This window comes from Ictalurus furcatus, chromosome 18, assembly GCF_023375685.1.
Source record: "Ictalurus furcatus strain D&B chromosome 18, Billie_1.0, whole genome shotgun sequence".
NCBI classification, from domain to species: domain Eukaryota; kingdom Metazoa; phylum Chordata; class Actinopteri; order Siluriformes; family Ictaluridae; genus Ictalurus; species Ictalurus furcatus.
The window spans coordinates 17,026,705-17,054,393 of NC_071272.1; the positions used below are offsets into that span (position 1 = coordinate 17,026,705).

Consider the following 27,689-nt stretch of genomic DNA (forward strand, 5'->3'; position numbering starts at 1 on the left):
CCCCAAATTTAATTTCCTGCTTACTGAGAAGCAAAGGCGCCAGAGACCGAACTTAACCAGAGATCGAGAGTTAATTTATGGGTTATGTAAAAAGCCCCATTCCCAGTCCAGGGTAGTTCTTCCTACAAATTACATTCTCTATACATGATTCATTTCTCTCCTGTTCACAAGCCCACACTGTTCCTCACAGCTCCTGCTTTCATTTTCCACATTTTTCCAATGTCTCTTTTTTAATTCACTCGTTAATATGTGTTAATTACAAGAGATCTCAGACAAATTACAAGATAATTATATGTTCATTACATCTCACATGTATGCCTCATAATACTATTAGTGTCATAAAGTCTCTAATATACGCAGTATGTACATGGCAATGCAGGTTTTTGCTTCTAATGCAATGATATGTGGTATTTCCTATAACGGTGACTGTTGTGTTGACTGACACCTGCAAATGCTCAACTGCAATATATCACAGAGCATATGATGAGTTTTCTTTGCCGATTGGCAATTTAATATGCATTAATCTCTGTTGATTTAACATGTCGCACTAAAGCTTTTTTCTTTGACTCTGTGAATAAACTTAGAAATGAGGCACTACACTGAAGCTTAAACAAGGAGTGAACTTGTGAACCCAAACACTCCTAAAATAGAGCAAAGCAGCACATTTACATTAACATTTGGCAGACACTCTTAAGTACTGCTTATTTGTGTGCTCAGAAAATAGTTCCTTATGCTTATTGCAGTTTGACAAGAATCTAAAGATAACAAGCTAGAAAAAAAAGAGTGTGTGCTGAACCATGAGTAATTCATGATTGCTTTTTGTGTCAAGTGTATGACTAGTGTTTAATTAAGTGCTTATTATAGATGCAGGTTTTAATTTGAAGACAAAGTAGATGCCAGTACTAAAGTCCTAATGTTTATCTTCATATCTTGAAGGCTCAAAAAGCTTGACATACAGTTCAGTATTTGATCAGTGCCACTTAGGTGGATGCTTCATTTTTTACTTTGTCACAATAAAACTGCATGGAGGACTGGTCTATGATGCTCAATATGTGTCTCCAATCTTGTTAGACAGTTTTGCGGCTAACCAGACTTTAAAATGCAGAAACATTACTTATGGTTGAGATACTTGCAAATAAGAGAGCAATTTCTGTTCAAGAAAGCCTGCAGTTTAAGAATTATATACTATATAGTAGAAAATGTCAACATTTGACCCATGTGAAGGATTTTCACAGGTCTCTGCACATATGTTTTAAGTCTGCCAGATTGCTTGGCAAACCTTTGCACATTCTTTTTAACATATATGTGCAAACTCTACCAGATGTACTGTAATACACTAATGCATTTTGTTTCCAAAACAGATCTGTACAAGAGTGCAAGAGGGTGACTTCTTGCTGTTTCAGTCTTTTCAGGATGTTTTTCTATTGATTTTGCCTTATATTTTGGATAACACTATATCTGTAGAAATTCTGATATGGACAAAATTTACATTGTAAGCATAACATTTTCACATATTAGGTACAGATTTCAGTACATAGCTTTAGGGTTTGCTAACAGAATCTGGAGCAAGGTATGCTGGAATGTGAGTCTCAAATACTGTATGACTGAGGCCCTATCCACAGGTATATGGATATTTCCAAAAGTGAAGTTTTTATCCTTTCATTTTGACAGAAACTCAGCAACAAGATTTATTTTTGTAAATATCTCTGTCCAGGCAAACACAGAAAAAAATAGTAAAACACTCACATAAGCACTCCAGCCCAGTAGGTGTTGGTAGTACATCATAAACTCTTATATTAAAAGCCTCATGAATAACATTATAACATTATAATATGCACATTGAATGGTAGAGAAGTCGGTAAAAACATAAAATGACAAACACAAGGATTAATATGCATGCAGCAATGATGAGGTGAATCTGCTGCTTAAGGTTATACTTGAATACAATATTAGTCTGGGTCTTAGCCAAAATTTCAGTACGGAATGCAATTGGTCCATTCAAACAGCTGGATTCAGGAACAGTACAGCATGTTCTGGTGCCTCCGTATGAGGGTGTCATATTAAAAATATATATATCTAAAAAATAAAGTGAAATAAAATTTCAAACACATTACCAAACAAGAAATTACTGGTCATTAATTAATTGCTGGTTAGCAGCAATGATAAGCAGAACCCTAACACATTTGTAACACACACAAAACCGTAAAGGGCATCCACTGCTTTTTAAAAACTTTGTTTTGACCCAAAGTACTATTTTCATGTTGATGGAAGAGAAAGCAGATAGCTACGTTTTCAAGAAATATCTGTAGACATGTTGGTGGGGCCTGAGGAAAACTGACACATGCATATGATTGGCAAGGAAATGGCATCAGATGGTTCTTATTTCAGAAAATCACACTAGCAATTGCTAACCTTTTGTCTCCTCCCATAATTCATTCTAATTACCATGCTGTCACAGACGGTTACTTATCAGCACAGTGAAGGCTTATTATTGCTGTTTTCTTTTGTCCAGTGCCCACTGGATTGCTGATAGCCACTTCAACACTTATTGCCATTAGATTTTTTGGAAACTTTACTTACTCACCCTCTGTGCTGATATCCATCTGACAGGTAATTAGTTTATAAAGTGCTTAATTTCAGGAACCAGCTTGTGTGCCATTTTACCATAAAATGAGACTTAATTGGGAAAAATCATCAATGCTCAGTTTTGCAGAGTAATTGCTCAGCTTTGAGACACTTAGAGAAGTCGTGCGCAAGTCTGTCACAGTGTGAACGTCATAAGCTTCATGCATGTATTCGAGGCTTTCTGAGACATGGCTCTGGGTACATTCAACATCTCAGAAGACAGGAAGGAAATGTTTCATGCTCTTTTCATATTCATTTTTTTTTATCAGTCACGTCTTTATGGTGCATGGATGAAATGAAAACCAGACTGTAGAGCCATGACTTCATGCACTCTTTTCCTTCTGTACTGTGAATGATCACAAATATTTTCATAATCATATTCCGAGGAAGCATATGAAAAGGTGCAGGTGTTTTTAAAAAATATATATATATTTCATTTTTGAGCACTGTGCTCAGAAATATTACCAGGTAAGAACGTCTAAACTTGTTGTGAATAGTTTGCAGCAATGTGTTTGGTCTGTGCCACTTTAAGGTAAATCAGCCTTGGCTGAATACAAAAATGCAATACAAATATGAATATAATTTAGCTGTGAGACAATTGCAATATTTATTATGTTTAATTTATTCGATTTGGAATTGAGCTCACTCCGAGAACTTTGATATTGTGATTAAAATGAAATGGGTAAATAAATCATGAAAATTAAGTTGAAATGTGACCAAGGTGCATATTTCAAGCTGTTGCAGTTTATTATATTTTTTGTACATTTATCTTCATTGAATTATTTGTTTAGACCCTGTACCATTTTTGCATTTGCATATTATGAATGCAAAAAAAGTAAGGCTGAGTTTAGATTAGGTTGCTGTCTGTATGGAGTTTCACATGTTTTCCAGGTGTCTGTTTGGGTTTCCTCTTGGTTTCTTCATTTTCTCCCACGTCCCAAAAATATGACAGTATGTGGATTGGGGATTTGCATGTAAATTGCGCATAGGTGTGAATGTATGTGTGCATAGTGCCCAGTGATGGACTGATGCCCACTTCCAGGGTGTTTTCCCACTTCATGCCCAGTATTTCCAGGATAGGCTCTGGATCCCCTGTGACCCTGACCAGGAAAAGTGGTTACTAACTATGAATGAATGATGAATGAACTATAAATTATGTAATTCTCATTTCTAAGAGATCCAGGGCAAGATGTACTGTACATAAGGAGCTACAGTGCTCAAAGCAACTTGATCCAGCCACATAATGCACTTGCAGTGCATCTAAAATTAACGATCAATTTAGTGAGGCTGTAGCTCATCACACAAAAAAGCCCTGAAACCACCTACTAATTCAATCTCCATGAAACAGAAAATTAAAAGCTGAAGTGAAGTGGTGAAAATAATCAATGGTCAACAACAGAGGAAGTTCAGTAATAAAAATAATGTGCTAATACAGGAAGTTTTCTCCACTGGCTTCCTGTAGCCGCCCATATCAAGTTCAAGGCCTTGATGCTCACGTACAAGACCTTGTCTGGAACAGCACCCTCCTACCTCAACACTCTCCTGAAGGCTTATGTTCCCTCACACAATCTGCGATCGATTAATGACCAACGCTTAGTAGTGCCCACTCGGCATGGCTCAAGGTCCCTTTCCAGAACCTTCACACTATCTGTCCCTCAGTGGTGGAATGAACTTCCAACCTCAATCCGGACCGCAGAATCTCTCACCATCTTCAAAAAACAGCTAAAGACCCACCTCTTCTGTGAACACGTAACTAACCCCTAAAAATAAATAAATAAATAAATAAATGACTCTGGCTCTTATACCTCTACTCTGTGCACTTTCCTTTTTTTAGAACTCAATTAAAGATCTTGTATGGTATCACTACTTGTATTGTTCTTTGCTTGATTTATCACTTTGCTTGTATTTCCTCATTTGCATCTCACTTTGGATAAAAGCGTCTGCTAAATGAATAAATGTAAATGTAAGTTTTTTTAATAATTATTGTGAGAACAGGTAAACAGCATTGACAGCTTTAATACGACTGTAAATACGGTGGTGTAAGCTACAGAATATGCTACTTTGCATAAAGCTGCACAAGTAAACTGTATACAATCATTCTAATGGTCAACTGTGGCTTCTGTAACATTGGGAAAATTGGTAATGTCTCAAAAGGTAACAGACTTTTAAAAAAAATTTTTTTAAAGATGTACAGATGTGTTTCTAACGGTCACTATATAATACATATGTATGTGGACACTTGACACCTATATGTACTTGTTGAACATCCTATTCCAAAGTTGGTCCCCTCTTTGCTGTTATAACAGCATCCTCTCTTCTGGGAAGGTTTTCCACTATATTGTGACTGTGGTGATTTGTACTCACTTAGTCAAAAGAGCATTTGTGAGTTTGGGCACTGATGCTGGATGAGAAATCCTGGTGAACAGTCAGCGTTCCAATTTATCCTGAAGGTGTTCAGTGGGGTTGAGTCAGGGCTCTGTGTAGGCCACTCGAGTTCTTCCACACCAACCTTGTCAAACCCTGTCTTTATGGAGCTCGCTTTCATGCTGGAACAGGTTTGGGCCCTTTAATTCCAGTGATGGGAAATCTTAAAAAATACAGCATACAATGACATTCTACACAGTTGTTTGCTTCAAACTTTGTGGCACCAGTTTGGGGAATGCCCGCATACACAGTTGTACTTATAAATTTACACACCCCTTGCAGAATCTGCAACAGGTTAATAATTTTTTAAAAAAAAAAAAAGAGGTACCATTAAAATTGCATTTTGTTTTTTATTTAGTACTGCCCTGAATAAGCTGTTTCACATAACAGATGTTTACATATAGTGCACAAGACAAAGTAATAACTAAATTTACACAAAGTAACCAGTTCAAAAGTTTACACACCTTTGATTCTTAATATGCCCTGAGCAGTTAAACTGGCCACTGTTCTTCATAAAAATCCTCCAGGTTCTGCACACTCTTTGCTTTTCTAGCATCTTCTGCATATTTTAGTGCTGTCCAACAGTGGTTTATGATATTGAGATCCATCTTTTCACACTGAGGACAACTGAGGGATTCATCCACAACTATTACAAAAGTGGCAAACATTCACTGATGGTCAAGAAGGCAACATGATACATTAAGAGTCAGGGGGGTGTAAACTTTTGAACAGGATGATCAGTGTAAATTGTTGTTATTTTGTTTAAAGATCTTATTTTTTCATTTAGTACTGCCCCTCAGAAGCTAAATAAGATATTTACATGTTTTCCAGAAGACAAAATAATAACAATTTATACCAATCATCATGTTCAAAAGTTTACACCCCCCTGGCTCTTAATGTTTAAATAAAGTTTGCTGACGATACCACCATTGTGGGTCGATCACCAATGATGACGAGACGGCCTACAGAGAGGAGGTGAAACTCTTGGGACACTGGTGCCAGGGCAACAACCTGTTGCTTAATATCAGTAAAACGAAGGATCTGGTGACCGACTTTAGGAAACAGGATAAGGTACACACACCCATCTACATCAAAGAGGACAAAGTAGAGAGGTTCAGATTTCTAAGGGTCAGACAGCATCCATCATCAAAAATGCTCACCAACGCCTCTATTTCCTCAGGCATCTGAAGAAAGCCAGGATGTCCAATACAGTCCTCACCACTTTTTACAGAAGGGCAGAGGAGTCTTTCCTTAAAGGGTGTATTGCATCCTGGTATGGCAGCTGCTCCATACTGGAAAGGAAAGCCCTACAAAAGGTTGTTAAAACAGCTCAGAAAATCATTGGCACACAGCTACCAGCAGTTGAGGACATGTACACTACATGCTGCCTCAGAAAGACAGCGCTTCATGAACGATCACAGTCACCCTGCACAGGTACTTTTCTCTGTCTCTTTCTTGCCCTCTGCCAAATGACTCAGGACTATTCGAACACACATTACGCGATTCAGGAATAGTTTCCCCCAATGCCATAAGACTGTTCAACACACATTAATGTGTAATAACAGTAATGACACTTTATAACAGCAGTAATGTCACTTTGCAGCTTGTCACATTATGCCTTGTTGTATTGTCAATTATTGTCTTATTGTCAAGCAATTATTATGACTTAATGTTCCGTGTTGTGTTCTTGAGTATCAGTTAATGTTTGCACCTTTTGTAATAGTTGTGTATGAATCCCTCAATTGTCCTCAGTGTGAAAAGATGGATCTCAACATCATATAGCCACTGCTGGAAAGGAGTCAAATATGCAGAAGATGCTAGAAAAGCAAAGAGTGTGCAGGACCTGGAGGAGTTTTTCTGAAGAACAGTGGGCAGTTTAACTGCTCAGGGCAAACAAGGGACTCATGAAAAACAAAACATAAAAACAGTCGTTGATCATCCAGGTAACAACACACAGTATTAAGAATCAAGGGTATGTACACTTTGAACTGGTTAATTTGTGTAAATTCAGTTATTATTGTGTATTTTGGACTACATGCAGACCTCTGTTTTGTGATTTAGCTTATTCAGGGCAGTACTAAATAAAAAACAAAATGCAATTTTAATGATCCCTCTTTTTTTAATATTAACATTTTGCAGATTCTGCAAAGAGTATGTAAATTTATTAGCACAACCATAGCACCGTATGATGGTCAGGTGTCCAGATAATTTTGGCATTATAGTGTATGAGCTTAATATCTGAATGCCCACTCACACCAGAATGAGAGTAGAAACCACCTGCGCATCTCTACTTCCTGCTTTTTTCAGAGAGATATGTGATCTGCTGTGCAAATGCTGCTTAAACTGAGCATTTATGCTTGTACACCAGTTTTGTAGATAACACGCAAAGGTTTTCATACAGAATGCAGTGTAATTCCGCCTGAAAATGGACACAAGCAGCTTAGAACATCTGGCACTTGGTTAGGTTCAGACGTCAATGTTTGTTGAGTTCTTGTGTTTTATTCTTTGCTGAGCTTGTTTGTGAGGATCCTTGGATAATTAAATAATAGAGTACATGAGGGAAAACATGGGGGGGGGGGATTCACACTTCAACAAAGCCAGACCTTTTTCTCCTCTCACTTCTATCTGCTGTAAAGTGTAAACACCTCAACCTTGACCTCCAACGACTGAAGGCTGGCTTGTGAAAATGTCCCTTTTTGTGTCCATGTCTCCAAATGAGAAACTATTTTATAAAATTACATAAATCAAATATATTACTTGCCATACAATCAACAGTTACGATATCTCATTGTTCTGTATTTATGTGCACTTTAATCGGGAGTTGACTGTTTCCTTGATGTCTGACAGTGACCCAGATGTCACATTAAACCTCTGATAACCAGATTCTGATAAGTTTTAAGAACAATCATCATCTCTAATGACATGTAGGCAGCTATTTACTGATAACATAGGCATTGGACACTCTCTTTTATATAGCCAGTCACATTAAGCATGGAAAAATAGCAATATAGTCAATTAGACATGAATCCAAAAAATGGAATTCAGGACCAAATCTCAGTTTTGGGGGAAAATGGTTTAGGCATCATGAAGTATGTCGTAGGCTTATGAGGCTGATCTTACTAATACATTTATGTATCTCCTGAATTCTATCTTCATTTATTAGTATTCTGTATAACTCCAGTATATACTTAAAGAGGGATTTATAGATTAAAAGTCAAAGCTCAAAATCTAATATTAATGTCTTCAAGATGAGGTTTTTTTCTTAAGATAAAAGCAGGAGAAGTTTTCACTTCTTCTGTGAGATGGTAATTAAAACCATCACAGAAGATTTTTAAGGAGACTTATTCTCAGTTTCATATTAATATAGGTTATACAAAGAAACCAATGAAGCTCAGTGTTCAGCGATTCACTTTCAATATTCCTCTAATAGGTAACACTTATTACTACAATATGCTTATTTATGATAATGCCTATATTAATGTAATTAGATAATTACTTGACATCATTTGTTTAATTGGCTGCACTTCCCATCTTAGGGCACGCTGTTACCTGTAGCAAGTCTCATTAGGTGTGGGAGATGAAGAGCTTTGGAAGGAGGTCATCATTCATTAACAGCTCCTCATCAGTGTACACTTGCTCACTGGGCCAGTGAAACCTCCCCTGCAGGTGCTGCAAACACATTCCAGCTGGCTAGTTTAAGGACCAGTGGAAATTAGCAAACCATGAGGAACAAACAAGATACAAGGTGGAACTGTATAGAACATTAGAATTGTTTAACCCAATACCCAACCTAAGGGTGTAGCTGCTTACGTCAATTTATATTTAATGATCATTTAAATTTTTGTAGCACAGTTAACAATACACACTAAACTCACAAAATTTTATTAAATTCAAAATTCTGATTTAGATCCCTAATAAACAAGCCAGAGGCAACGGAAACAGTGGGGAGTTTACAGTGGATCTGGAGTCTATCCTGGGAACACAGGGTCTGATGCTGTCTTCAATTTTTGTCAGAAATATCGTAAATTAAGAGATGACTGCACTTGAGCATAACCACAATAACAACTCAAGAAGTCATGTCTATGACCCCCAACCTTTCTGCGGTGGAGGAGTGGCAATAATAAAAAAATTCACAAAAATATGAATGTATAAATAACATATGTTGTAATAAAACCACACCACAGTTATACAGTTAAATAAGAAAAATGCTACATTGCATGAAGTTCGTAAAATGGATGTCAGAAATATACATAAACATGTAAAACTATTGACTCTAAAGACTGAAATATATTGTCTAGCTACTAAATTATAATCTAATCCAAATTCAAATTAGTGAGCGAATTAGATAGTAGCTAGTCAATATAGTCACAACGTTCACAACCTCTGAATTTGTAGGCACTTGAAGACTGATGACACATCAGTCTGATGGGCTAAGCATTTCAGCTTCAAGGTAGAGCTATGATTGTTTTTTGCTCTGTGTTGTCCTTTTGTCGATTATATAGATAATAGCATGCCACCCAGTGTCAGAAACCGCAGTAGGAAGTCTGTTTGCAATACAACCATGGTTTAAGGTGTGGGATGATTTAATTATAGCTAAACAAGTAGCTAAGTTTTCTTTTAGCTATTTAACTTCCCTTATCTAATCTTCTTGTTAGCAACTTCCTGCTAGCACTGTAGCTCCTGTGAAAGAATAAAGAAGCAAACTTATTATTATCATTATTATTTACCAAACTATTGCTGTACAGACATGCAGCAGTGACAGTACAGAGTATTTTTGCTAGACTTAGACTTAGTCATTTATCACAACAATGCTTCCTCTGATTTACTTCTTACTGAATAATAGTCAATCCTGTTCTAGCATCATATTAAAAGCACCTAAACTGGTTTCTTTTTTCTTTTTGGCACGTGATTATCTATGCATGGCTATTCAAATATTTCAGCTTTGCCCATCCTACATACATATTGTATACACTGTCACACTCAGATATATGGGCTACACTTTGTCAGTATATTAAATAAACCGATCACAGGCTTGGAGGAGCGTAGAAGAAAATTCTGTCTTTCACTGTAGGACGAAAAGGCAAAACAACAGCCAATTAATCTTGATCATGAATCCTCTCATGCTGGCACATACAGATTGTGGTATGTCATTACAACACACTGGGTGTTATTTCTTATTCTTGAATGGTGCATTTGTATGTGTATGTGTGTATGTGAAACTGAATTAAATTATCAAAGATTTTTTTTATTTTAGTTAAACTTCGATTTCAGCACTGGGTGATATGATGGGTGGCATTGGTGCCTCACATCTTCAAGGTTCCTGGTTTGATCTTGAGCTTGGGATACTTCTGCATTCCAAAAACAGAACTTTGGTTTCCATAAAGAAATAAATTACTTTAAAGTAATTCTGTTCAAGGTTAAAATAGCCATGCTAGTACTATTGCATTTTATGGATTGCTTTAGTTTCATCTAGTTTTAATACTACAGTATTTATTTACCATTCAAACCTATTTGTTTCAGGTGTCACCACATTTTGGTGAATGAATAAATATTTCTGGTGCTATCATATTTCTGATGAATAGCAACATACAATTCCAATGGTGGCTTAGTGGTTAGCGCGTTTGCCTCACATCTCCATGGTTAGGGGCTCGATTCCCACTGCCACCCTGTGTGTGTGGAGTTTGCATGATTTCCCCGTGATTCGTGGGTTTCCTATGGGTGCTCCGGTTTCCTCCCCCAATCCAAAGACATATGTTGTAGGCTGATTGGCATTTCCATATTGTCCATAGTCTGTGAATGGGTGTGTGAATGTGTGCCCTGCGATGGGTTGGCACCCCATCCAGGGTGTCCTCTGCCTCATGCCCCAAGTCTTCTGGGATAGGCTCCAGGCTCCCTGAGACCCTGTGTAGGATAAGCAGTACAGAAAATGGATGGATGGATGGATGGATGGATGGAATTCCAATAAAATCCCCTGATCCTGATGTGGCTGTAATTAATGATGTTCAATGAATGTTGTGAAACAGCAGCCATATTATATTCTAGGTACCGAAGCAATGGGCTTAATTTTTCTTCAATTTCCCTTAAACAAACAGTTTATTCCTCTAAATTTGAAGATCAAGGGATAGATAGGTGGCAAATTTAAGGAAAAATTGGTGGCTCTGTTATGCTGTGGAGGTCATATATTTATTTTGCTAGATTGGTTTGACTTCACTTGTCCCCTTAGAGGGAAGTGTGACTGCAAATCAGTATGAAATTCTTCTGCCTAATCACTTTTAACCCATGATAAAAAACATTTATATTCTATCCTAATGGGAGTGATCTCATCCAGGATGACTCCGCCCTAACCACATGTGCTCACTGAACAATTTGATGGGGATGAAAAATGATCTGAATCGTATGCTGTGACTTAATCATATGCTGTCAAACTCATCAGATCTCAACCCAACTGAACACCTAAGAGAGGTTTTGGTGTAACATCTGAGACATCACCATCATCAAAACACCAGATGAGGGATTATAGTTTGGAAGAATGCTGTTCATTCCTCCGGTACAGTTCCAGAGACTTGTAGAATCTGTGCCAAGGTGCAGAGAAACTGTTCTGGTGGATCATGGTGACCCAGCACCTTACTAAAATAGTTTATAGTTTAGTTTTTTCTTTTAAATGATCAATCATCTGTATATGCATATGTATGAAAACTCAATCACTTCTTCATCCTGCTGTTACTGAGCATTAACCTTACATCAGAAAATATAAATAAGGAGAAGCTAATACAGAATATTCAAGTCTAACCAAATAGCCAGTGGTTAAATTTTACGGAATTTCTCAGGACTGAATGGTAGGTTCGACATATGACAAGTTGAGAGTATAGCAACATTCAACTGTCTATTTTCATGCTCAGGAGAAAGCCTACTCAGCTTTAGAAAAAAATATAAATGTGATGAAAAAAAATTCTTTAAATTGCACTGAAATGCCATAAAGCCCATTTGAAGGCTATAATGAATCTTACTACAGTCGTAAAAAATAAATAAATAAATAAATAAATAAATAAATCTCTACACATAAAGAATACCCACACCAAACTATAATGGAACCATAATGGACTATTTCACATGGTTAATTTAGGTATAAAACATGATGCTGCTTACTATAATAGGAAAAAAATCAATGATGGGGTGACATGAAGTGTCCAGATGAGATGCAGAGTTGCTCTTTGATGTGGTGATGTGTGTAATATGCAGCAAATTCCCCAAAAATACTTACTCAAGGTGAGCTTTCTATCTGGAAAAGAACATACTAGCTCCCTGCTATACAATTTAACCTTGTTCAAGTCTACATCATAATGAGAAGCTTTCTTACTTACTCAGGTTAAGGTCTGAGCCTCTGGGGCAGGAGCGGCCTTACACCTCAGGCTTACTCTTCGGTCCAAATTGATGAAGAAAATAATAAACTCTAGTCTTAGTCTATCATAGAAAAAGAGGACTCACCAGTCACTTCTAAAGTTTCCAAATCTCCACCTAAGTGGATTTGGTTTATTGCAGAATAGTTTCAAGCAGGATAACAATTGTCAATACAGTAATTAACAATAACTACGGCATAGATCTTCACCATGAAAATCTTGGCCAAGAACAAACAGTTTCACATACAATATATAGTATATACAATATATAATATATAGTATAAGGCACATTGGATCCTTAACATCAGAATCATTGGTATCCTTAGCAACAAGTTAAACATTGACAGGTTACGGGCTGTCCTTCAGAAAAGAGAAGAAAGAAATTTAGTATACATCTGCTAAGCATTTCTTTAAGTATGTGTGTGTTTTTCAGTCACTGGGCACAGGATGTTCAGCTAACCCACAATATAGTGTTGCGTCCACCTGTTGGCTTCATAATGCCTCAGTGACCTTTAATCAGTTTTTCAGCATCTTGTTGTTCTAACACCTTGCACTTTTCATATCACACATGCAAGCAAAAGCAGTACAGCATCCTTGTTTTTTTGTTTTTTTAACACTTTGTGTTCATTCAGTTAATATGTACACTACACTAGAGCAGGAAGTGTTTTTTCAATCAAGAAGCAGACTTGTGTGCTGGCTGCTTCATTAACCGTAATATTTTCTACATACATTTTAGTTCTTAAAGTTTTGTGATTCTTATGACTTTTCTTATCTGTTTCTGAACATCTCCATGGCACTTCCGAAGTCGATCAGCCATTGCAGCTAAAGCAATCTGTTGGGCACTCAGAGACTGCAGGATCATGTGGTAGTTGTCAGTGATCAGCACTTCCCGATGACTCTTTATTGTTCTTGCCTTTTCTTCTGCTCTTTCCTTTCTTGCTCTTCTCTTGTCCCTGTGGGATCTTTTTTGCAGTATGAGATGTCAGATTGTCCTCTGAGGGAGGCTTTAATAATATTTGGGAAGAAGTCACCAAGAGTTACATTTTTGTTTCTGGGTGTAATTTGTTCAATTGGTGAAATAGGAGATACAATGCAACGGGAGGTTGAGAACTCCATGTCAGAGGCAGCGCTGTCTACAACATCTTACCACCTCAAAGATGATTATTTTTCAACAACAGGACATTCCAAAATGTTTATTACTCTTATACTACAATAATTTGGCAATGATTTTATAATTTACTAATGAACGACACATTATGCTTTATAACTGTATAATTAGAACCTGTAATCACTTAAACGATCACAGCTATAAACAGCCATTCCCTCACCATCCATTCCCTTTTCCTTTAGTTTATAACACAAAAAAAATGCAGCTTGTCATATACGCAAGTACTCTGTCCTTGATAGACTTTGCAGTGGTGGAAAACTTACTGTTAAAAAAACACTGACACTGGAGACTCCTTCCATAAATGTTAAATAAACGTCACCTCACAGAAAACGTCACAAGATCAATTATTATATTGTTTTCTTTGTTAGATAACAGCTTGTTAGCTGTAGATAATGTAGGTCATCCACCTTACACGTATATATGTGTAAGTTCCACATCATGTCCCTCTGCCCTTCTACATCATGTTCCTCTCCACTTCCATACCATGAACCTCTCCCATTCCACATCATGTACCTCTCCCCTTCAACACTGTTACTCCTCCCGCCTACATCATGTCTTTCTCACATAGTATCTAAATTATAGCCTGAACTACTATGAGATGCTGTTAAAGAGGGTTTATAACAACATTCTGACCAATCAAATTCAAGAATTTAACAATGTTGTGATAAAAACAGTTTTAAAGACAATCAACAGCACTTTTTTTTCTTTGAAGGTTATTGATAATTGACAGTATATCACATAATGATGGTAAGCCATCATAAATTAAATTTAATGATAAATTTTTATCATTATCCTTTATTAGCCTTAATTATGGCAGGAGTTGGTGTTACTTCCAATCTGATTATTTATTTCCTTATTTCCAGCTCCCTTGAAAAGCATGCATGTGAGATACTTGAAAAGTGCATTCAGTTCTAAACTAAATTACTTTTGTTGAGAAACCATCTGGTCCCAGAGAGCACTACAGGCATCAGAAAAAGTATCATTTTTCAATTGTCAGAGAATCAGAGTTCTGTTGGGGGATATTTGTGTATGCTTTGTCACCTTGAAAATAATCAGTGGGTGTTTTGTATGTCCTGTCCTTAGATTAAATAATAGTGTACTAGGCAAAAGAGTGGCCTGATCCTAGCCTTGCCATTCATTGAACTTTGGAGAAAATGGGTGGTTATACCTTTCCATGTTTTGTTAGCCATGTTAACCTCATAACTCTGGTGGAAAATCATTATAATACAATTTGGACACTGACAATATCTTGCCTGATGTACTACATTAGCAGTATGACAGATTTTCTTCCTAAACAGTTATACTTTAAGACATATTTTTTTTTGCAATAATTAATCTTGTCAATAATTAATCAGTGACAACACACTGAGTGAGAATGATGGTTAAAAATGGAGAAAACCCCGTTTCCTAGAACTCATTGGGACAGGCATTTTAGCCACCTTTGGAGCTTCAATTATGGCTAAAATTTTGTGGCTGATCTTGATTTGCTTTCCTGAGCTTGCCCTCATGCTTCAACCTCATGCCTCAACCTCATTGTAAACAAATGCCAGTGATCCGCAGTAGCTGCCACTACTAGTGCTAGTTTGAAGTTGTTGTAGTTTAGTAGTACACTTAAACCATTAAAAATTTGGACTATATGTCTGATTTTGATTGCATTTAAATAAAGGAGCATTTTTGCACAGTTTTGCTCTTTCTCAAGAGTTCTGTGTATTCTTAAAATCTCTTACACACCAAGAGCCTGTAATTCGGTTTCTGGATTTCTCAGAAAAACTGGAGAAAGAGAAAGAACAATCTTAACGCTTGACCTTTATATACGACCACTGGGAGCTCTAGTAGTTTTTTTTAATCCAAATTACCCGCCGCTATCTGCCGCACTACGCACTACTTTCTTTCCAGGCTCATTAATACTGTGGAAAGGGGACGCGCGCTCTCTGCGCACTGGCGCATTGATTCCTGTGAAGGAGGTGCTGCGGCTACCGCGCTCCACTCTCTCTCATTCCGCTCAGCGCGTTCCTTTTCAGCGGACCCGTTTCTTTCCTCTACTCACTTTATTCAAATAACCGGGGAACGACCAGGAAGCGTCGCGCTAAGGCTTGAAAATACGAACCGAGCTCAATCATCATTCACGTTCCTCACGGAGAGAGATTGCAATGCTTCAAACACGGGATCTCATCTGGACCATGCTGCTCTTTGGACATGCAGGTAAAGATGCTAATAAGATTTATTTGTTTGTTTTTTTTTAGGGGGGGGGGGGGGAAGATGCTATGAAGGGATTCAACTTTTAAGATCCTGCACGCATCGTTTTGGTCCTGATGCGGTTATAACTGCTTAAAGCCTACGGGATGCATTGATTGGTGCACTTGGTTAATTTTGCGTTTTCACTAAGTTTAACGTTTAAAGTGGTGCCGTTTAACGTCCATCATTTTATTATCGAACAACGTCTCGTGCAGTTTGGGTTTCAGCGTTTTAACGAAGCATGGTGCAGGTAGTATTCTCATCGGATTATCGCTCTGATTTCATATATATATATATATATATATATATATATATATATATATATATATATATATATATATATATTCACATTTGATCCAATAACAGGCCCGCGTTTCATCGCGAGATGAGCCTCTTAGTAGCTTCTAATTGTTCTGGATGTGGAACAGTGGCGGTGCGCGCGACGTGCGCTCTCGCTCGTTTTTGCGAAAATAAACAAACAGCCACTCGCGACTCACTGAAGAGTGCACATCGGGAAAGTGTTGTTTTGATAGTAAACAAGCCAGTGGTTTTATTTTGACCTCGCGCATCTGCTTGTGATGATGTAACTGTGATGTTATAGATGCATAGTTACCAAGCGCGCGCGTTGCCTTTAGTGCAACATTACCTCGGTTTATTCTTTCTGCGCTCCTGTGTGTGCAATAACACGTAATAAAAAAAAAAAGAAAAAAAGTTGTGGGATTTGTGTAGGCATGCAAGGCTGACCTGGTGCCCTATACTTCCTGAAACAATAGCGCATTTTAGTTAGAGTATAACTTAGGTGCCCAACGTATTTTCAAAAAGAGTTTTTTGTCCGTATTTAATGAATTGCTGTGCAAAATATTGGTCTGCTTTGTGCACGTTCATGCATACATGCGCGCGCAACAGTAAATGCACAATCTCTAAGTAGGCTACATGAAGCCTCTTTAGTACCTATAATTGGAGGGAATTTTTAGGCGCAATCTGGACCAAGTTTTGGGAAGTTGTGTTGGCGGGAAGGTTATTGCCTTCCGAGATGTGGAAAAAAAACCCCAAACCTGTACAGTTATTAAAAGTTTTGATTCAATATTAGCCCACATTTCAGTTATTATTAAAGCGCGCGGTTGTGCTGAGCTGCACGATCTGCTTGGTTTGGAGGGGAGGAGGGAGAGAATGATACAGTCTCTCTCTCTCTCTCTCTCTCTTTCTCTTTCTCTCTGCTCCTCTCACACACACACTCACACACGTACACGCACCACCCCCCCCATCTCGCTCTCATTCTCTATCTTGCTGCCTTTCTCTCCTTCTGTATCTCTTTTTCTATATGTCTCTCTTACTTCTCATATCCCTCTTTCACTTCATTTCTGTCCCCATCTGTCGTTACAGTTACAGCGCCATTTATATAGCGCTTTTCTAGACACTCAAATCACTTTACATAGTATGGGGGATCTCCTGAACCACCACTAGTGTGTAGCATCCACCTGGATGATGCGAAGGCAGCCATAGTGCGCCAGAACGCCCACCACACACCAGCTATTAGTGGAGAGGAGAGAGTGATGAGGCCAATCCACAGATGGGGATTATTAGGGGGCCATGATAGAGAAGGGCCAATGGGGGAATTTCGTGAGGACACCGGGGTTATACCACTACTCTTTTATTATAAGTGTCTCTGTTTTCAGTTTCTCACTCTCTCTTCCCTTTCCCTTGTCTTTCTATCTCCTCCATTTCTCCCTTTCTTCTTCTGCTCATATCTCTCATCCTTGTTTCTTTTTCCCTTTTGTTTCTCACCCCATTTCTATCTCTTTCTTTATTTGTATCTTTCACCTTTTTTCCATATGTCTTCCCCAGTCACCTTTTCTACCTCAGTGTCTTCTATTTCTCTCTTCTCTTTCTCTTTCCTCTTCTCATCACTTCTCTCCTTTTCTGTTCTGTCTATCACCCTCTCAATCACCCTATCACTCATTTTTTTTTGGTCCATCACTCTCTGGTTGTATCCTTTCAGTCTCCCGCCATCCCTCTATTTTCAAACCTCTCTCTCTCTCTTCCTTTCACTGTCTTTTTTCTCAGTATCTCTGTTTTCTCACAGTGCATCCCACTGTGTATGTGCCCCCCCCACACTCTTCACAGTGTCTTACTCTTTCTCAGTATGTCTCTTTTTTCTCTATCCCCCCCCCCACAGTGTGTTTCTTCTCCCGTCCCCATCCAATTTTCCGCTCTCCCTCTTTTTCTCTCTGTGTATGGCTCTATTTTTAAGATGAATTTGTTGAGTAATTGCTCAGGAATATGGTGATGTACTAGAGTAAGATGGGTAAAAAAATTGCTGCAGGTAACTGTAAAGCACGCTTGCACCTGTCAGTCTTTTTGATTCTCCCTCCATTTTTCTTGTGCACTGATTCTCTTGCTTTCAGTGCCATGAGGTGTTGACATGTTAATGTTGACTTGCAGCTGCTTTTGTGTGTCTGTGTATGAAAGATATGGTAGAGGGTAGGCGATCGATATATACAAGACACAGAAAGAGAGAGAAATATGATGCGCCCCAATTCGCCTGCTTATACTATGCACTAAAAGAATGTATTCGGTTTGTGAAGAAAAAGTCCATAATTTTGAGTGTGTGGCAAAAGAGTATGCAAGTATTGGGATATACTGACATGTCATGTAACGTTAGAGAACGTTGTTGCCTAGATACTCACACTGTCACCATAACAAACTTCAACAAACTTCTTCATTCATTATTTTTTACATAATTTATATGATATAATTTAGTTTACATTCTTTGATTTATTTGTCCACATTTCATTTCTCTCTAAAATGCCCAAATAGTCCACCATGTTTGCAGGTTGAATTCAGTGAAGCAAATAGTCACTCCACCTCCCTCTCACAAGTAGTTGTGGGGCTGCATGATTATGGCCAAATGATAATCCAGATTATTGTGATCAATATTGAGATCTCGATTATTTATCATGAGTATTAATTGATTTTAGTGACAACATATTTTTATTGCACTTTCACATTTATTAAGTTTTCTCATGCCACAATATAACACACAAGTAGGCATGAGAAAACTTGAGCTGGCCAATTATGACAGAATTTAGAAACATAGTGTGAGCCATGACAAATTAATTTACTTTCTGATAAACTAAATTTAATATTTTCAGTTAAATTACAGACTGTATGCAAAAAACAACCGTTACCCTGTCCACCTTGTAAACAAATACAATAAACATCAATGTTCAGTGTTTGAAGTCTGCTCCTCTTAAATATATGTAAAGCTACACTATTAGACATTTTCCGCTGTCATGGTTCTGGGCTGGAGTCAGTTCTCGAACCACTCTGCGTATATTGTGTATATTATCTGAATAATCTCATATAGGCTGTGATTGGGTGAGTTGATTTACCCGTCAAATGCAAAGTGCTTTAGTTTAATGGCGTTTATTACTGATGCTCCGATCAGGATTTTTACAGCCGATACCGATCCAGATACCCATCTTTTTTATTTAAACTTTTATCAGGAGGTCTGTCATAAACAGTTAAATGTAAGCTCTCTGCTCATGGTCACTGTTAACTGAGTTAAAATAATAGCAATGAGATACTGTTGGCTAATTAAACAAGCATAAAATATTTATTTTTAAATATCTTAAAAACAATAGAGAGTCCTAATTAAAAGTAGACTAACACAAAAATTATTCATATTATGAAAAAGGCTAATAGCTTTCCAAGGAAATAGCTTACTAAGCTTAATGTCAAATATATATTAAATGCAACCCATAGTAATTAAACATTATTTCATTTCTCATTTTATTGATATTTTATGAAGTTATTATAATATCTATTCTTTTATATAAAGTGATTTATTTATAACTAAGCACATTTTCTTCCTTTACATTTTAGTAGTTTTATTTTTGTTTGTTTATCAGTCCCCCAGTACAGTGTCCATGTCTGCTGATAATATTGTGTTTTGGTGGATTAAATCAAAACATGGAAACTGGAGTTGACTTTTCTAGTGATATCTGGCAACTGTGAGTTTAAATGAAGTGAATTAGAGTTAGTGAAGGAGAACGCCAGCATACTGTATGTTTACAGACCGAACAGTTACTAACTCTTGATTATGATTGGTGAGGAATTATTTAATAAAGAAGTTTGAATTAAACCCACCTTGTAGTGTTAGTGTTATTATTAATTTACATCGCGCCAAGCCGCTGTGTCTACATGAGCAGGTGCAAGTTCAGGTCATTTTGCGGGATCAATAAAAGATGGCGGTTTGTGAGATCGGGAAGTTGAAGCAGATGATGTACAAAGTTACTTGTCATCATAATGGCTTCTTTGCAGTATTTCCACACTTGTTTGGTTGACTGAGGAGATGAAAAGCAGTGTGAAAGAAACTGTGGCTCGGAGTAGATGCATTTTGGACTTCCTGTAGTTTTTATCCCAATTTTATTATACAACTCCGAACAGGTCACTCGCACCGGTGCGAATAAATATTTATTCACAGTCGCACAAAATACTTTTCAGTCACAAATGCGAGCGAAATGGTCGCACTGTAGAGCCCTGAGTTTATCTGCAAAGTTTTTTCCCGTTCGGCGTAATGACGTTTAATGTCCCCGACAACCTCTGTAGTGCCATTTAGCATTGTGTTAATGTCATGATTTCTCCTCACGCAAAGCGCTGGAGCTCAAAGCGAAGCTGGCAGCTCGAGGGCTAAAATGCTAACTCCGTTTTGGGGTTGTGAGAAATATTAGCTGAAAAAGTGTCTACGGATCCACACCAGAAATAGTAGACCATCTGGGTACCTCTGGAATCATTTCAACATACTATGATTTGGGACACACTTATTCTAATCTCTTATACTATTTAGGACGGATAGTAGGTGAATTGGGACGCAGCAATAGGCATGAAACAGAAATCTGATATGTGTGCCCTCCATACCTTCATCAGATTTCACTTAAACTACAAAATAAACTGAAATCAACAGATTTCATAAACATACATTTAAAAAAGTAACCAAAGTTGAAGAAAGTGCCATTCCTAAGTGTTTCGTCTGCAGCTTAACCTCAAGAGAAAGACAAAGTTTAAGATGAGTCAACAGCCAAGAAAAAAGAAATAACACAAGCAGGGAGAAAAGTCTCAAAATTGTTCACATCTGGAACTTTAACTTCTGCGGTGAGTTCAAAGCCACTACGAAAACATAAACGGCCTATTTTTGCGAGGGGGAAACTGTAAAAAAAAAAAAAAAAAAAAAAAGAACCAGCGAAAGGAAAAAAATGGGGAAATAGGTCTAACCAGAGAAAATTATACCCCACTTTGTCTTTGCTCTGGAATTCTATGGCTTGTGTAAAGTCCAGAAATGTGACAAAATTCAGGTGAGTTTAAAAACAAAATCTGAGGAAAAATCACAACTGTGGTTAATTGATGGAAAAAGATGGAACATTATTAGTAGCTTATTTTTGTAATCACATATCATTTTATGATCACATATCATTAAGTGTTCTCTGGTAATTTATAGTCATATCCACTTCCCTCATATTAGCTAAGTCACCATGACCGTCTTTCGTGTCGAGCTGATCGACCAGCGAGAGAGGAATCCTATCCTCCACCCACTAGAGCAAAACCTTACACAGCTATATATACCTATTGGGATCCCTTAAAAAAAAGAATATACAGTATGATTAAATAGTCTACATGCAGTTGTTTAGGGCTAAATACAATTTCACATTGCATAAACACCTTGTATTCAAGCCTGACAAGAATTTCATCCCTCGAATTTAATACATTTTAGAAAGAAACATCCTGATGCTAATCATAAAAAAAATCACCTAGTCATGTGAATGTGTACAAGAGAAAAATGAACAGATAGCCATCTAAACATAACTGCAATCTGTGCAACGTGAGCGATGATTGTCTTCAGCAGATTCATTGTCTTGTCTGATTTTATCTTTTTAGTTAATAGTGTATGGGGAAATCATCCTGTGTCACAATATACATACCTGCGAATTGTAATATGAATATGTGCTGTGAAGCCTTCACATCCTGCCTCATCTGGCTGTTACTAATGCATTAGCTTAGGTGGTTTGCTGATGTTACGCTGGGCAACATTATTCACGCTCCTGTCTAACCTTCTGTTGTTAAATAAAGACTGGTGATGTACCAAGAACACTTTAGTGAGGTTTTATATAATGGTTATACACTCTGTTGTCGGTTTCATCTACCTTGTATCCACACAGCAACACCACATAATGTGTTAGTGTCAGTAGACTAGGACCAGGGGTGTTAGCTGGACTGTTAATCATCCGGGGCTGAGCCCTGATTCTTCTCCATCAGAAAAAACATTTTTTAACGTACTATATAGACAGTTTCTTTTTTTTCTTGCATGTGAGGGTTAATTGTTTAAAAAATGTGAAAATTGGAAAAAAAAAAAGTTTTTAGGATTTATCTTAAATATCATAAAGCCTCGGGTGTTATCTAGTAATTGCAGGACTATCAGACCAATAACCTATAAAACATTTTGGCTATCTAACATGAGACTAGGCTAGTTTGGTGTCGCTAGCCAAGGGGAGGCACGACTAAGCTATCATTGTATGGGTTTAGCTGCTACAGTGCCATGCAAAGTACGTTAGCTGTTCTTAGGCTCTGCTCATATCATGTTCATGTAACTTGGAACTCATATAAACATTTACACACTTTGTTATCCTGCTCAGCATGAGAGGATATTAGTGTTTCAGTTTCAACCCTTTCACTGGTTAAAAAAAAAAATCTGTGTATATCCATTTTTCCCCTTACACTAACTGACAGTATGAGCTAGCGTTTGGCAGGATTGAGACTGACAGCCAATAAGACACCAGTATTTCCATGTATTTTCCTGTAAACCCTGTCTGATTGGTCTCGCCTCTGAAGATTTAAAATCTTCAGTGAAGATTCAAAAATACAACACTGCCGTCTTCTTTTACTAATGTTCGGTTACGTAGTGACAAACTCCAAATTCTCCAAGTGGAGAATTATTCAGGGCTAAAGAAAAAAACTTCAGGGCTACAGCCCTAAATGCCCAGGTCAGGTTACGCCCCTGTTTAGGACTTAAATTAAATCATGGTCAGTAGTGGATTCTTCCAGTAAATGGCAGTGGACAGATGTATCAGGTGTAGCGTAGTGAAGAGTGATCGAGTACCTCACTTGTGTTAAGGCTATTTGTTTTTATTTATAGTTATCAGTGTGGATGAACTAGGCTCAGTATGCTACCGGTCCTCAGTATGTTTTTTCTTCTCTCGTTTAACAAACAGAGAAACAAACAACACTCCTTGCTATTGCTATCCTCAGAAAAGTTTTTTTATTTAATATGTACAGTATATTTAAACAAAATATCAATATGCATCACCTCTCTAGATCTGCTGCAGTTTAAAATGGGACTGGGCAGTACATTAGCTCTTTCATTATTAGAGTATGCATATAATTGCTGATTTTTTTTTTTTTTTACATCTGTTGCATACTTTTCTGGCCACAAGCTTCAGAATCTAGCTTCAGAAAGTTGCAATCGGATCAGTTCTGTGCACTTCTATGTATGCCGGTTACCAGCAATAAAACAAAAGTTTTTCTGAGCAAGACATCCCTTAATATATGAATTCATTTACATTTTTTAATGCATATTCAGCCTTTTAGCTGCAGAGAATTCATTTGTGGTTTCTTGACTGCTCTGGGGTGTCTCTGGTCTAACCATGGTGTTATTTTGTGTGCGATTCTGTGGGTCAGAAAACCAGCAATTTGGATAGAAATGCAGTACAATGCAAACAGGGAAGATTGTTAAGCAAAGTGTTCCCTACCGGATAACCCTTGCAGAGTGAGCAGGTTTTTTTGCATTAACTGAAGTGAAAGGCAGTGTTGACTGTGACAGGTGTGTGAAGAGGAAGCAGGAACTATTGTAGGTGATGTTATATTCCAAATTAGACGATGTGAATGACTCAAGATGGAGTTGTGTGGGTAAGAAATAGTGTATTGTGTCCATAGAGTTGTCACTTTATCATGCACATGTATGATAAAGGTCACTTTGTAGCTGTGCTTTGTCCATCCGTGGAAAGGGACTGCCACTAATTGGTTATTATTTTGGCAGTGGAGGGTTTCCATGAACCATGTCATGGCTCTGCTGAGGATACAGATATGGAAAATACAATGGATGATATCAGCTCTTCATTACACAGACCAACTCCACCATACATGTTTAAAATGCTCTGTCTGCTTTACTGAGTACCACAGCCCCAATAAAAAATTCTCAATTTTGATTGGTCAGAAGGTGATGAATTATTTTCCATAACAGCTCTCACAATTGTTCTGACTGAAAGGGAAACCAAAAGATTTATATTAATGTGATTGTTAGAATACTTTATTGTTTGTATAGTTCTATAGGGACTTGTATGGTGAACCCCCCAACCCCCCCATCCATGTTCCCCCAAAACTGACAATAGCAATAAAAAAACAAAAGCAAACATCTATTATATAGAATATTATTCTATTATAAAACCACAGTCTTATAATACACCAGAACACTGGATGGTGGTAAATGCAGTTAACAGTAAGAAACATAACAGTACATTTTCGATATAAAAATAATCCTGTTACAAATCACTTGTCTAACACCCTTCTGGCCCATGAATGGTTTCTGATTGTCGCAGTCATGCCATCCGCACTTCAGAAAAGCGTATACATTTTATAATTTAAATAAAAACGATGTAATTGAACATGTAAAACTAAATATTCATCGATAGTGAAGTATAAAATTCAGGTCATGAGTACCTGAAGTCCTCATTATTAATCCTGTGGACTTTATGTAATATAATGTGACTTAATAAACATTTACTATCAATAAATTTTAATTTTCCATAATGTTGTGGACTCTTCTGTGCAATAAGAATTATATAGGCTTAGTCCTAGACAGTTTCTGAGAAGGAAATATTTTATTTTTATTTCTTTTAACCTGTACATTTTTGTTTCTGTGCAGTGAGCATTCATATATAAGTCTTGACACGTTCTTATTGTTAGACTGCTTTTTTTCCGGTAGTATGTATTTAATGATTCTGAAAGACCATGCAGCATTTTCTATGGCCACTGGCAAATGAGCTACTATAATGCACACATGCACAAATATGCTGAAGACTCTTTTACAGTATATCGCTGTTCAGTTGTAATTAACATCAACATTATTTGTGAAATATTAGATTTTACACTTCACTGAAGGCCAATTGACTTTAATATTATATACTTATTTAATGATAGTTAAGTCGGACACACATTGATAGATTCACAATGAACTCAAAAAATCTCAATTTACCATGACGGAAAGCAAGAGAGCTGTATCAGGGCTTATTTCAAGCATATTTCAGACACCTGCACAACTGTCAACCGTTTCAGATTCAAATGTCGATTGCCTCATCTGCTTTTTTTAATAGGGGGAAAATAGAAGACTTCTCTTTGGTATATGTTTGCATTCTGCTGTTAAAATGCGAAGCTACTCAAAATGTGTAAAGTTTCTCAGTTCTGAAACGGTCACTTAAATATTGTGTTTTATTTCTTACATATTACACTTTTTCACCATGATGTCTTGGTTTGTTTTGTTTATTCATCATTAAGTATTGTGAACCATTATGGTTTAAGGTATTCATTGCACTTCGATCTAGTATTTTATTATCCAGCAATTTCCGGCCCTTTGTTTAGATACTTTCACAAATTGATCTTTAAAAATACACAGTTTGGCTGGTTGCTGAGTCTAGAATGAGACCTGAATGCAAGACCATTGAAAACATGAATGCTTTTTGTGTCAAAGAGAGGGAAAAAAAATAATTCACTCTTTGGCACAACATTGAGGGCTGTTGTGTGAACTGTGTGTAACACTTTGGAAAAGTGAACTTGCAATTGAAAAATGCTTGTTAGCGATTGCAATGCATCGTAATGATCCATACAATTGCCTGGAGTAGACATTCTGAAGCAGTGAGGCAGAGCTGAAAACCATTTCAGTGAAAGAAAATGTACCTGTCTTAAGAAATATCATAAGCTGTGTAACACTGAGATGGATGGAGTATAATAGATGGCCATATCTGACCCCAGGACCTTATGCTGTTCCACTGTTATTACTCAATAGACTGTGAACATCTCATTGGACAAGGACAAATATCTACAACCAAGTTTTGTGCTGTGATGACGGTTAAAATGCAACGCATTACAGTTGATCTTGGGAAGTGCTTTAAAAAATAGATACAGCTGAGCAGTGATGGCAGCTGAAGTTGATTACTTGTTTGTGCCTTTTTTTACGTATTTGTACTCATTACAGCTGTGAAAAATAGCGTTACGATAATGATAATCTTCCAAGTACATTTGTTTTCATGTTGTATTGACCTTATGTCAGTTGTGAATCTGTAATTTCAGCAGTGTTTCCACTAGCGATGCCAGATGTCTGAGAAATAAATCCTGACATCGGATTAGAAGCTCAGCAGCCCATTAAACCTGATGTCTTTTACAGTAAGATACATGTGTGAACCGAACTAAAAAAAACATCTCAGACAAGTGAAGTGACAGACTGAATCAATTATGCAGGACTTTTTTTGAACCATTGTTACTAGGGCTGTTTATGAGTATTCATATACCTGTATGGTTAACTGTTTACCGTATTCTTGAAATTAATAAGACAAAAACAAATAAGACAGCTTGTTGTGTTGCCCAAAACTGAAAAACCCTCCATGTTTTGGAAAACGTTACCTCTGACTGTTACAGAGACTCCTTCCAAAAATGCTAAATAAACACCTCTTACAGAAAACTTCACCATTTCAACAATTAAACATGTTTTTTATTTATTATTTATTTATTTTTTAAATATATGGAACATCTGTCATGCAAATCCCAGTGAATCAATTGGTACTATAGAAAGAAAACGTATCGCTGTTCGGGTATTTGTCAAGTGCACGATAATTCCTTGAGAAAATATAAGAAAGAAAAGCCACATCTTGTAATATTTTGAGGCAGAGAACGACCCTGCTACATTGTGCATCAGGACTAAACGAGAAATTATTAATCTCACACAGGTGTTAGATAGGGACCTCGCAGGATAAAAGAGATGCTGCATGCTCTGGGACACTACACTGGTTCTTGTGTGGATTACTAAATATAACACGCTTTCTGTACTGACCATCAGATTTTAATAAATGTGAATTGCCATTGTAATCACAGGAAGTTTGAGAATCAAATCAGGTTTTTTGTTCCTAAACTCTGTTGTAGTTAGAACTTTCATGATGTTTCAGTTTAAGCCAGTGATAGAGCAGGCATGGTTAGAGCCAGGCCACAGCCTGAAATATTAAGCTGACATCCAGTAATGCTGATATTCAGTAAAGCTTTTGCCTTCGATTCAGCATTACGCTATATTGTGTATGTTACAGACAGGAGGAAAGTTAATTGCAGTGGAAAAATTATATTTGATTACGGCACATTTAAAATGCATTTTTTTCCTTCCCTTTCCTACATAGCAGTTAATATCCATTCATTAACTCTTATGTTTGTTCGAATATTAAAATTAGGCAGTGTGCACATGCCTAATTGTTCTGATTGTGCATACATATGTAAATATTATTTACACTGCAGCTGCATATAAAAAGACTTTAAAAATGCTGTAATTTGTTATGTAAAGCATATGTAGCAACAGAACGTCTTCTAATTCTTTGCTGTTTTTCACTGCTTGTCATTTGATAAGAATGGGAGGTCTGTGCATATTAATCATTGCATGAATGCGGACCCAGGCTGATTTGCATTGTGCTGGCTTCGGAGCCGTTCTATAGAGCAGTGAGGGGAAAGAGAGAGAGGGAAAAAAGGATGGAAATGGA

General features: G+C 37.2%; 1 protein-coding gene across 3 annotated transcripts in view; it reads left to right on the forward strand.

The window, feature by feature from the left end:
* The first annotated feature begins 15,536 nt into the window (after positions 1-15,536).
* The window catches only part of ncam1a (neural cell adhesion molecule 1a), a 317,584-nt gene continuing 305,431 nt past the window's right edge, over positions 15,537-27,689 (forward strand). Inside the window, exon 1 of one of the 3 annotated variants that reach the window (XM_053648813.1) lies at positions 15,537-15,816. In XM_053648813.1, coding sequence (XP_053504788.1) covers positions 15,765-15,816 — 52 coding nt within the window. In that variant the 5' untranslated portion in view covers positions 15,537-15,764. The remainder of the gene's footprint in view (positions 15,817-27,689) is intronic. The other 2 variants (XM_053648811.1, XM_053648812.1) reach the window with 2 other exon arrangements.